This window comes from Brachyistius frenatus, unplaced genomic scaffold (genome assembly GCF_029030835.1).
Source record: "Brachyistius frenatus isolate BFR_SWC_R1_liver_20210118 unplaced genomic scaffold, ASM2903083v1 Contig_161, whole genome shotgun sequence".
In the NCBI taxonomy this organism is placed as follows: domain Eukaryota; kingdom Metazoa; phylum Chordata; class Actinopteri; family Embiotocidae; genus Brachyistius; species Brachyistius frenatus.
This window is the reverse complement of record NW_027210760.1, coordinates 662,296-675,387: the sequence shown is the minus strand read 5'-3', so window position 1 is coordinate 675,387 and position 13,092 is coordinate 662,296. Positions and strand designations below refer to the sequence as shown.

Below are 13,092 nucleotides of genomic sequence, written 5' to 3'. Positions count from 1 at the left end.
AGTTATATAGTATGTTTTTCATAAAACAACTAAAATTTCTCAGATTCAACAATTAATATGTTGTCTTTGATCCATTTGCAATTAAATATGGGTTTACAAGATTTGCAAATTGTTGCATTCTGTTTCTATTCACATTTTACACAGTGTCTGCATTTTTGGGAAAATGGGGTTGTATTTGTACAGAGGAGCCACCATGCTTCAAGGCTCAATATTTATTCATATTAATTTGGATTTATTTATTTTTTATTTTTTTTTTAATTGCATATTAAAGTAATAGGTCTCTATTTCATCAAGCTTTTATAGCTGCATTTGTTCATATATCCAGTCAATAAAAAAGGGGACATTGCTGTAGACCCCTGGCTTGTTCCTCAAAGCACATCCAATCCCCCAACTTGTGCTCCCTACAAGCCACCATAGATCTCCTGCTTTAACAACCAGGGGCCCTCCGCTGTCACCCTGCAGCACACGAGACAAATAAATATTTCAGGTTAGTGTGTACATAAGTGTGTATGTGTGTATACATGCCAGAGTTGTGACAGAGAGAACAAACTCAGACTAACCTGACAGCTGTCAAGTCCTCCCTCTAGTTTGCCTGCACAGATCATGGTGTGACTGACTCGTCCACTTAACACCAGAGGTTTGTTACAGGTCTCTCTGCTGTAAATGGTCACCTGGGCTTGATTTAGTATATCGGGTGGTGGTCCTGAGAGAAATGAATGATTGTACACCCTACAGTTAAGCATGAAAAGTGCTGTTCCCCTTGTTACTTTAATCTTTAAAAAGCATTTGATCCCTAAAACATTTCAACAAATAATCTGCACGGAGGAATTGAAATGAACGAGTTTGAAGGTTTCTCAAGTAAAACAAACTATGTAATATTGTAAACTCTCTATTCAACTAGAAATTTGGACATGCTTTGCGTTTTAGCTCACCAGATGATTTCAAAGCTCCCCATCCTGTGATCCAGACTTGAGTTCCAGCAGAAAGATCGAGACCAACGTTGGGAAGACACACTGGCTTCACTGTTCCTGAGAAATGAACATGTATGAACTTAAAGTGTTGTCATTGGTATGGATATGAACTTCATTCAATTAATGAAATATGAATTTAACTTGCAAGCATTTACTTGTAAAAGTCAGAGGTGAATGGAGCTTTAGGAGAGCGATGTCATTGTCATTAGTTTCTTTGTCATAATTTTCATGACTGATGATTCCGTGAACTTTTTTGCCAAACATCATTTGGGACAAGCTCACGTCACCAGAGTATACCTGCCACAATTCAGGGTTGGAGTACCTGCATTGGTAAACAGGAGGTGAAACATAAAACAAATATCAGATTATTTTCCTGAATTTTATTCCAAAAAACAGTAAAAAATTAAAAAAAAAAGAATTTGGAATAGACAAGGTAAATGGGTATTCATGTTGTAAAGAGTACAGGATTATGTAAAAGAAGCCGAGACAAACTCCTTCTAGTTCTGAATTACACATCACGTGAACACTGGTTGGCTGACTCATCCAAGCTTGACAGTTTTAGCATTGACACAGTGACCTTCCATATGAATAGTTGTTGTTGTTGTTGTAAAGTACAATTTCAGAGTACTGATAATTGTCTACAAAGGCAGACTAGTGTTATGAAGCTCTAGATAGGACACACAAAAGTACTGTATTGAGCCATTATTATGTTAAGATTGTGAACTGATAGTAGGCAAACAGCAGTGTAAACTGAGGCAAACTCAACTTCAATCACAATAATTTATTCATAAAGAACAGGTGAAGGGAAGGGGAGGGTTCAAGCTCACCTTTGGAAGCAGTGTGCAGCAGACAAGATCCAATATGGACTGATAATGGAGCCGCCACAAACATGTTGGCCATTAATCTGGAGGCTGACCTGCCAGGGCCAGATTCCATTTACAGCGTCCGTGCCACCCACGATACGAGTACTGGTATCAGATGAAATCTTCCCACATTCTAAGATAAAGGAACCTAATATAAATACATGTTTTCACAAGTCAAAGAAAATAAAACTTTTATTTAAATATATGTTCTGTTCTTTTAAATACATCCCCGTTGCGAGAGTTGCATATAAAAGGTAAATAAAAACACAAGTTGATGATTTGCAAATTATGTGAACCCATATATAATTAAAAATAGACCAAAGACAACATATTGAATAATGAAATTGTATTCATGTATATCCAAAAATCATCCATTTTAGCACGCAGACTCTTCTACTATAGAGCCATGCTGTTGTAATAAGTGTAGAATGCGGTTAGGCATTGTTTTGCTGATATACGAGAAGCATTCTCTGAACAATACATTGTCTGGATGGCAGCATATGTTGCCCCAAAACCTGTATATATCATTCAGCATTAATGGTGCCTTCCCAGATGTGCAAGCTATCTATGCCATGCTCACTAATGCACCCGCATATTATCACTGATGCTGGCTTTGGAACTGTGCTCTGAAAACAAGCTGGATGGTCCCTCTCCTCTTTAGCCCAGAGAACGCTGTGTCCATGATTTCCAAAAAGAATCTCAAATTTTAATTTGTCAGACCATAGGACAGTTTTGCACTTCACTTCGAAGGCAGAGTTCTGGATCATGTTTATAAATGGTTTCTTCTTTGCATGGTAGAGTTTTAACCAGCATTTGTTGAAGCAACGATGAACTGTTACATACAAAAGTTTTCAGAAGTGTTTATATGCCCATGTTGTGTTTTCCACTGAATTCACAAAATTATATCTATCTTTAATACAGTGCCACTGGAGTGCCCAAATATCATGGCCATCCAATATTGGTTTTCAGTCTTGTCCCTTTGCATAGACCAAAGATCATAAAACCCCCAAGTTCTTTGCAATTTTACGTTGAGGAACATTATTCTTGGAATGTTTGCTCTATTTTCCCACGCAGTCTTTCACAGAGTGGTGAACCTCTCCTCATCTTTACTGCTGAGACTTTGCCTCTCTGGGAGGCTCTTTTTATACCCAATCATGTTACTAATTTGTTGCCATTCAACGTAATTAATTGTGAGATGTTCCACAAGGTTTTTTTTGTTTTTTTTTAGCATTCCACAGCTTTTCCAGTCTATTGTTGACATTGTAACAACTATTTTTAAACATGTTGCTGCCATCAAGTTAAAAATGGGCTTATATTTGTCAAACAATAAAATTCCTGTTTCAAACTTTGGTGTGTTGTCTTTGTGCAATTTTTATTTAAATACTGGTTTACAATAATTGCAAATCATTGCATTCTTTTGTTACTTATATTTTACACAGCATCCTATCTTTTTGGGGAACAGCGTTTTATTCGCCCCCACCTGAGGTATGCCTTTGCATATATCAAATTTCATACTGTATTTCAGTGCTTACAGTTATGTCTCAGTGAAATAAATTAGCTTACCAATACAGTGAAGTTTGACAGCTCTGGCTGAGCATAATTGGCTGTTAAGGAAATGATGACATGTAAGCAAACATATTTTTATCATTGACACACTGTTTAAATTGATCATCCAGGAATAAGTGGGCATGTATACCTGTGAGTGAGCTGTGACTGTATTTGTGATTCATAGTTACTTTCAGGTTTTAGCTTCATGTATCCTTTGGAGGCCAAAGAACCGGCACTGGTTTGACTGTAGGTAACATAATCCTGCCTATGGGACACACGCAAGGACAAACATGTAAAACCATGAGGTGAGACCATCATACTGCATTTAGTTGGAACTGGGCACGTCATGTCACGCATGCCTGAAAGAAACTGTGTATATCTAAACAATTTGAAAACTATCTTTTTATTTCATTTTCTGTTTTTAATGAACCAATTCTACAGTTAGGTATTTAATTTGTCTTGAGTACCTTTAACAGTGTTTGTTGTTGGTCCCTCTGGTCTACAATGTTGTGAATCTTTTCAAAGTTAAATTTAATCGGGTTGTCTGTCTAGCTCACTCTCGTAAACCTCAAGAATGCCTTGATGGAATTTCTTCAAATTTGTCAGGTCTGCCGATCTGGTACTCACATATGATGTGGGGCTGTTGACCTCATCAGACTGTGACCTTCAGCATATACTGGGAAGGTTTGAAGCCAAGTATGAAGTGGCAGGGCTGAGGGTCAGCACCTCAAAGTCTGAGGCCATGGTTCTCTACCAGAAAACAGTGGATATCTCCCTCAGGGTACCTTCCCCAGGGGAAGTAGTTGAAATATCTTGGACTGTTTTGATGAAGAGGGAACCTCACCTATAGTCACATGGTTTGGATAGTGACTAGTGAGTGAATGAAATCGTGGTTATAAGCCACTAAAATGAGTTTCCTCTGCTTAGGGGAAGGAGCTCTGACATCCGGAGGGAGCTTGGATAGAGCCACTTGCTCTTTCGCATTGAAAAGGGTCAGGTGAGATGGCTCACGCATCGTATTAGGATTCCTCCTGGTTGCCTCCCCTTTGGAGGTTTTTTGGGCACTCCCAACTGGGAGGAGACCCTGGGGTAGAGCCAGAACATGCTGGTGTGATTACATATCTCATCATATTGAATTCATGAACTTCTTTACTATAAAATTGTCACCGTTAGGGAAAAAATTGGGCATACGCTTCCTGTCACGATCACGGATGTGTTGTCAATCACAGCAGCCTTAGAAACGTCCATGCGAACTGATTTACTTTGAATACTTCTCTCCTGTTAAGCTTTTTGAGCTAACCACATTATTTACTTCATCTAAATCAGGGGTTTTCAACCCATAGAGTAAATCGCAGAAGGTTCGAACAATATAAAGTTGAAATGTAAATCAGTTTACAAAGCCCATCAGGCAAAACTAGGACAGACATTTCACTTTCAAAACTTCAGCAACTGGTCTCCTCAGTTTCCAAACGATTACATAGTATTGTTGAAAAATGAGATGAAGCAAAACAGAGTTAAAAATGCCCCTGTCCCAAATTTTTTTTTAAACTTGTTCCTGGCATCATATGAGCATATATTTTTCATAAAAGAATAACATTTCTCAGTTTCAACATTTGATAAGTTGTCTTTGTTCTATTTTTAATTAAATATGGGTTTATATTATTTGCAAATCACTACATTCTGTTTTTATTTACATTTTACACAGCGTCCCAACTGTTTTGAAAGCAGGGTTGTATGACAACATGTCAAACAAATGTCTAATTTGAGAATTTATAAATTGTATCCAAAATGTCAGCTTCACTGTTAAAATATGTTCTGCAAAAAATATTTTTGGCCAATATTCAACACCATAACTGAGGAACAGAGGGGGAGATTGTGACCATATTTTTCACTTGTGACAGGTACTGAATTGTTGACACAATCTTGAGTGTCCATCTGGGAACTATGGTGTTTTCAGATATTCTTTGCTGTTGAAGTTGAGGTTGTGAGTGAAGCTTCAATGGTTTAGAATTTGTAGCTCATTTGCAGCAACATCCATATTTGAAGCATTGTCTGCATTGTCTATATATATATTGTGTGTGTATATATTTGTGTATAGCTGCATGGCGGTGTGTTTCTGATGTACAATAAATAAAAAACATTAAATGAGGAAAACACTAAAAACTTTTGGCATAAGCCTAAGTACCAGCACGATGGAAACTGGCTTAAAAAAAATAGTTGTAGGTCATGCAGTATGAGCTAACTTCTATACAGCTGACTCATCAGAATAAACAAAGGTGAAGAAGGAAGTCATAAGTAGGAAAATCAGCACCTCTCGTAGCCTAGCTGCTCACACACAGATCTCCCATAGTTGTTGTCCCAGCTGTCAGCACACACAGGCATCCACGTCTGGCTGTTTGATGAGTAACTCTCAAGCATGAAGTTGGTCCCATGGAGGCGAACTGTGAAAAACACACGCACACACACATGTATATACACACACGCACATACTCACACATGCAAATGCTAACATATGTTGGGAAGATTGGGGTGTTGATTTGAATTTCTTACAGCACTGAGATTCATCCTCTCCGTGCAAACAGTCGTTGACACCATCACACCACTGGGAGGAGCTCAAACACTTCCCACCACGTCCACACGACCTCCCCAGTAAACACTGGTAGTGTACTGCAACACATACATGGTACTGACATAATACTGTATACAGCACACATACAAGAGCACACATGGATAATGTCACCCTAAAGTCCTGCATTGAAAAAAATTGTTTTACACAGAAGATCTTCAAATAAACTTACAGAAGTACCAGAGCAAGAGTGCGGCCACTGCCAGTACAACAAGCGCACATAGAGAGGCACACGCGTATTTCCAATGACATTTCTTTGTTCCTGTAGAAGTAAAATAACAAAAACATTTTAAAACATTATATTGAGTTTTGGACACTGGCCACTTTGCATGTTTACATAAAAATAAAATGCAAATTGGAAATTGCAAACGGTGAATGAACAGTTTTTTGGGGTTTTTTGGCCGACATATTCAACTTTTTGACGCAAGTTCATTTGCTAACTTTTTTTCTGAACATCAGCCAAATGTGACCACAGGTGAGAAGCCCGGCCGGTGTCATGGCAAAGTGTGTAACCATTCATTCCAATAATGGATACTGTGTCAGGGACATTTTTGCCTTTCCTAGGTGTGAAAAGGAAACGTATGCATAATCCAGATCAAAGGTGGAGATCATGTGATGAAAGTCGTGATGAAGTACAATGGGTGGTTAATTCACCTGGGAGTCCAGGGTTTCAGTTCATAAAAAAAGCGGCATGGTTTTCTTTTAAGTAATGTAAGTTACTTTTGACAATGTATGTTAAGTAGTGTGATTTATGTAATGTTACGTATATAAAATGATTTATTCTCACCCAAACTATGACTTTTCCTAACCATAACCATCTTTGCACGACTTGGCGAGGTCAACAGTGACACTGTCGCAGTATGTATTAGCCTACATGATTTGGTGTTGGATAATTAACGGATAATAGTAATGTAAATAATAAAACGGTACCACAGCAGTCAGGTGCTACTGTGCTACTGGAAAATAAATAAAATGAGCAAACTCCCTCTCAGGTTAGAACACAAGAGGTATCTGTCTGATGTTCTCTAACAATATTTAGCAACAATCAACTGTTAAGTCATACCAGATGACGCAAGAATCTGTTAGGACGATAGGCTATTGAACTGAGCAGGGGTGTGTGTTACTGTTTATTAATTCAGCTTTTCAAAAAGGCAAAGTAAAACTGTTTTTTTAAAATGAACATAAACATAAGTTTATGATTCTGCGAAACTTCACGTTTTTATTTATCTGAATGGATATTTACCCTCTGACTGACTAAAAGTCATTGTTTACCCATCGTTTTATTCCACACAGTATCACCTCATAAAGGCTCTTGAAAATTCAAATATCAGTGTACCTTTGTTTAATCCTGAAGAATGTGGTTTTCCAGCTGGTGCTGTATAGGAGGTGTTGATGGTTTGGGGAGTGACAGTGATATTGCCGGGGGTCTGCGGCGGGAAGGAAGGGTATATCCACTGCTCAGGGTAATTTGAAGGGGGTCTTTCTTCATTGTGTTGAAACCCTATGTTATCATAGGTGGGAACATTCACCTGGAGATAACAAAATTTAAAAAAAGTAGGTTTAATGTTCTAAAGCCAACACTTATAGGGACTGTAATAATCATTTGATCTGCTTTAGTTTAGACAAAACATCATTAAGTTCACTTATAAACCTGAGACATCAGTTTAAAGCAAAGATACATTCTCAACCAAAGAAAAATAATTTGAAAATGAATGCCCAAGGATTTTAAAGAAGTTGCTTTCCAGTAAAACTAATCTTACATGATCATTATTCATGCTGAACTTGGTCTCACTGCCCAGAAGGAACTCGGTCGAACCTGGAAAAAGTGGTATAGTTTTTATTTATAAAACATTAAGTACAGTGATTTGTCCCCCACATGATGCACATGATGACCATTAAAGCTCAAAAATTCATTAAGGTAATAATATACATAAAATAAAATAAAATATTGTTTATCAAGAATTTAGGTCACAAAAACTACCATAAAACTAATAAACATATTAATCAATTAGCAAACAAGCCCTAAACTGATGAGAACCTTTTGAGAACTCCAAATACATTGCTTACTTCTCCTGCATCTAAACAGGTTGAATTAAAGTTTCTTATAATTTCCACCTACTTTGAAATTCCCACAGATCCCGTTAGCAGTTTAATTGTGTCTGTCCCGCCGCTCCCGTGTTTCTCCCTATGCCTCACAGTAACCCCATTTCTCAGTCTAATAAACAGCCAAGACCACACCTTTTTTACACAAGATAGCCTATTGTGCACCACTTGATTTATACTGCACTTGAAAAATGACACTGGGCGTTTGCTGTTTAGCTAACATGGGCTGGTATTGATGAAGGCGGCACTCCTGTGTTTACTGGGAGGTTTGAGATAGGGTGAATGAAGTGAAAACAATGAGCACAGGACCAAATCCAGAAGTGTCCGTCTATTGATTTGAAAATGGGAAACTTAATTTAGGAATTCTGCACAGTTGTGTGTTCTCCACTGTGATTGTGATGCATCATTGAGCTGCGTCTCTTCTTGTATAGGTTTATGGTAGACGTTTGTGTATTGATAATCTTTGCCAGAAAACCCTCATTGCGATATAAACAGGGGAGTTCAACCAATAGAAAGCAAAACTCATTTGACTACACTGAACTTTACGTCATTTTAAAAAAATGCTGGTATTCAAAAACAAAACCACACTTATCTTTAAGTTGCTGTAAAAGAATGTGGTCTTTCCACCTAAATATTTTGCATTAAGCCCCAAGAAATGGAACAACACATCTATTAAACGAGTATCAGTTTCCTAAAGATGTTTTACATAAACATTTTTTCAAAAACCAAAGCTGCCTCTCCTACTCCTCACGGTTTAACTGAAAGGAGGATCAAGATGAATCAAAGTAACAAGTGGTCACTGCTTGTTTGACATAAAGATTGTCATTCAGACACGGGTACATATAACAAAAAGAGGAATAATAGATGCAGTCCTTACCTTAAGCGTTTTTGTTTATTCTTCCAAAGAGAAGCGGTTTGTGTGTAATCAGTGATGTCCAAAGTCAAGTAGGCTTAAAAAACATGAGTGCCTGAAAGACTTTTCAGACTCTGTTAATATTTAACTGGATGTTTAAAGCGGTTGACTGGCAGGAAACATGGGGAATAAAACACAAGGAACGGACTGAAGAACATCCTGCCCTACTGAGTGACATCAGCTCAACCGTTGTACATGTTTTTACTGACTGGATTAAAGTAGATGATAATGGATTGCCAAAAATAAAATGTAACTAAGTTGAACTCATTAGATAAAAGCAGTGATGCAAAAGGACACACAAAACAAATGCCATAACAAGAAACATCTGTACATACAGCAAGAATTTGACTTAAATCTGCACACATTGGTTCAAATTAAACAAAACAACAAAAATATTCCAAGCTCAACAAAAAGGTATTTTGAGAGGGAGTTCCCCTCTCAAACAGCAGCTGACAGCAGACATAGTTTGACTGGTTTTCATAAATGTTCAAAACTAATCTGAACTCAGTTGCCAGACATGTAATTTCATAATCTTCTCCAGTGTGTGGTCATCTCCCACACTGTCACAAGCACTCTCACACACACAATCTCTCTTCCTCACACTCGCCCTTGCTGGGCACTCAAGAATATTGTTTTGTGTTCATTTGGCACAGGCACTTGGTGGTCAAAGGTAACGATGACCTCACAAAACACATTTGTGACCATAACGCAATGATTTTTAAGTTAAGTATGATAACATTTAACAAATATAGGGACTAGGATAAAATGATTATTATTATTCTCTTTCGGTTCCCCGTGGTCCTGAAGACCTGCACCGTCCAGCTGGCTGAGGTCCTACAACACCTCTTCAACCTGAGCCTGAAGCAGGAGAAGGTCCCAGTGCTGTGGAAGACGTCCTGTCTGGTTCCTGTCCCCAAGAAGACGACTCCATCTGGCCTCAACGACTACCGACCGGTTGCCCTCACATCACATGTGATGAAGGTGCTGGAGAGGCTGGTCTTGGCCCACCTCAGGCCGCTGGTGAAATCTTCACTGGACCCTCTGCAATTTGCGTACCAGCCTCATGTGGGAGTGGACGACGCCATCATCTACCTGCTGCAACGAGCTCAGTCTCACCTGGATGGAAACGGTGAATCTGTGAGAATCACTTTCTTTGATTTCTCCAGTGCATTCAACACCATCCAACCACTGCTGCTGAGTGAGAAGCTGCAGGTGGTGGGGGTGGACACGTCCACCGTCTCCTGGATCAATGACTACCTGACAGGCAGACCACAGTTTGTCCGTCTGGGCAGTGTGCTGTCTGATACGGTGGTCAGTGGTACTGGAGCTCCTCAGGGAACTGTTCTGTCTCCTTCCTGTTCACCTTATACACCACTGACTTCCAGTACAACTCAGAGTCCTGCCATCTGCAGAAGTTCTCTGATGACTCTGCAGTGGTAGGATGTATAAGGGATGGACGGGAGGATGAGTACAGGGCAGTAGTGGAGGACTTTGTGGAGTGGGCGGGAAGGAATCACCTGCTCCTGAACGTGGCCAAGACCAGAGAGATGGTGGTCGACTTCAGGAGGAAGACGACGGCTCCACAACCGCTGAGAGTTCTGGGAGAGGAGGTGGACATGGTTGAGGAGTACAAGTACCTGGGTGTGTCCATCGACAACAGAATGAACTGGAAGACCAACATCAACGCTGTCTACAAGAAGGTGATGAGTCAACTCTTTTTCTTGAGGAAACTTCGATCCTTCAATGTGTGCAGCGAGATGTTGGAGATGTTCTACCAGTCTGTTGTGGCCAGTGCTTTGTACCTCGCTGGGGTCTGCTGGGGGAGCAGCATTGGAGCCGGTGACACCAACAGACTTAACAAGCTGGTTAAGAAGGCCGGCTCCATCATTGGCTGCAATCTGGATAGTCTGGAAAAGGTGGTAGAGAGGAGGACGCTGAACAAACTATTATCCATACTGGATAATCCTGTCCACCCTCTCCACCACCTGCTGCAGGGACAGCGGAGCACTTTCTCTAAAAGATTCCTCCAGCTCCGCTGTCACAAGGACAGATACAGGAGATCATTCCTGCCGACTGCCATAAGACTTTACAATAACTCACCTCTGGCAAAATCCATCACAGTACAATAACACTGTTGACTGTGTTTCTTGGTTTGTTGTATATAATATATATAGATATATAATGTACTGTATATACTGTGCATTTTATATTTATATTTTTTACTGCTATTTACTGCTATTTTATTTTATTGCTTTTCTATTATTATATTATTATATTCTATTCTATTATTTTATTATATTGTTTCTATTATTGTCTTATTGCTTCTGTATGTATGCTGCTGTAGTGAAAAAATTTCCCCTCGGGGATTAATAAAGTAAATACCTACCTACCTACCTACCTACCTTATTGAACACCTAACTGAGGAGATGAAAGGGGAGATTATCACTACATTTCACAGATACCGAATTGGTATATACAGTCCTGTGCTGTCAGGAGTGAAGTTGTGCGTGAACTATCCATGTTTTAGAATTTATAGTTGTTGTTTTTTTTGCAGCAACAGCTATATGACTTTGGACAGATACGGTGGTGTGAAAAAGTGTTTGCCCCCTTCCTGATTTCCAATTTTTTTGCATGTCTGTCACACTTAAATGTTTCAGATCATCAAACAAATTTAAATATTAGTCAAAGATAACACAAGTAAACACAAAATGCAGTTTTTAAATTAAAGTTTTTATTATTAAGGGAGAAAAAAAATTCAAACCCACATGGCCCTGTGTGAAAAAGTGTTTTCCCCCCGTTAAAACATAACTTAACTGTGGTTCATCACACCTGAGTTCAATTTCTCGAGCCACACCCAGGCCTGATTACTGACACACCTGTTCTCTATCAAGAAATCACTTAAATAGGACCTGCATGACAAAGTGAAGTAGACCAGAAGATCCTCAGAAGATAGACATCATGCCGAGATCCAAAGAAATTCAGGAACAAATGAGAAAGAAAGTAATTGAGATCTATCAGTCTAGAAAAGGTTCTAAAGCCTAGTGATGGTGAGATGAAGCCTCATGAGGCATCGAACCACTTCAGCCAATTGGTTCGAGAAAGGGTTCATTACTCGAAGCTTCATGTGCACACGAAACCACCTACTGGCCAAGTGTATAATCACAGGCAGCTGTATCTGAACCACATGTGATGCATTGAATTGTTGTGTCTGTTATGGCTGTTGGGAATGACTATGAATTACAAAAATGTATGACCAAATGATTTCTGTACATAAATTATCACATATGTGCATAATAAAATATTTTTTGAATGTATTCTGTGTGTGTAAATTTCCCCAAAATGGTAGTATCATATGATATGGCAGGTTGTGTAATCATGTTTTTCTGTCACTTTAGGAAAATGGCATGGGCTTAAGCAGGCAGAGGACAGTGGAAGTGCTTGTGGAACTAGGAAGAGGGGACTGAATATGCTTGTGTAACTTGGACAATGATGTACAGGACAGGGGACATTTTATTCATTTTTATTCAGAAATAACAGTTTCTCAACAGTTTTTGGTTTTAAACGATTCCTTTTTTTTGACACAACCTCTCCGGCCTTTGAAAACACCCTTTCACAGGGTACAGAAGATGCTGGCGTGCACAAAAACGCAAGAGCAAGTCTATATCAATTTGGATACAGTAATTTTTGCCTCTCCCAGTACTCCAGAGGGTTTTCCAGCCTGCTTATATTTGGCTCTGAAAGGTAGCGCTGGACCTCCACAGTGGCATCTGCTGTCACATTTTGAGTCTTCCGTGCCTCCATGACGCTGGTGTCGAAACGATGCCACAGTTTGCTACCTAAAAGGAAACCACAGATCATGTTACTAAGTGTTCTCATAGGAATAATTGATCTCAAAATGTAAAATAATAGATTACCTCCTGTGACATCATGAGAGGTGGAAGCCTGGGGGATTTCCTCTCTGCTTTGTGTTGACCGTATAATGGTGGCACACTCGGAGGTCAGTCGTTTGATTGCTTCGGTGGCTTTTGTTTGGCTGAAAAATCCTATTGCTTTAAATCGGGGGTCCAG

General features: G+C 39.2%; 1 protein-coding gene across 1 annotated transcript; it reads right to left on the bottom strand.

Moving 5' to 3' along the window:
• Positions 1–231: 231 nt before the first annotated feature.
• tmprss2 (transmembrane serine protease 2) lies at positions 232–11,756 on the bottom strand. Its single transcript, XM_069716667.1, has 14 exons — positions 11,419–11,756; positions 8,989–9,804; positions 7,769–7,824; positions 7,345–7,537; positions 6,181–6,270; positions 5,933–6,049; positions 5,694–5,823; positions 3,531–3,647; positions 3,398–3,438; positions 1,799–1,967; positions 1,127–1,293; positions 933–1,028; positions 561–703; positions 232–456 (listed from the first exon to the last, which is right to left on the bottom strand). The coding sequence occupies exons 3-14, from the start codon at positions 7,781–7,783 to the stop codon at positions 298–300; spliced, it is 1,437 nt and encodes a 478-aa protein (XP_069572768.1). The 5' UTR covers positions 7,784–7,824; positions 8,989–9,804; positions 11,419–11,756; the 3' UTR covers positions 232–297.
• Positions 11,757–13,092: the final 1,336 nt, after the last annotated feature.

What these genes read in the sequence shown, in the direction of transcription:
- tmprss2 (XM_069716667.1), bottom strand. An exon ending in TTCTTCAGGATTAAACAAAG is followed by an intron (nt 6,271 to 7,344) that starts GTACACTGATAT and finishes TTACTTCTACAG; the next exon opens with GAACAAAGAAATGTCATTGG. An exon ending in ACTCTTGCTCTGGTACTTCT is followed by an intron (nt 6,050 to 6,180) that starts GTAAGTTTATTT and finishes TATGTGTTGCAG; the next exon opens with TACACTACCAGTGTTTACTG.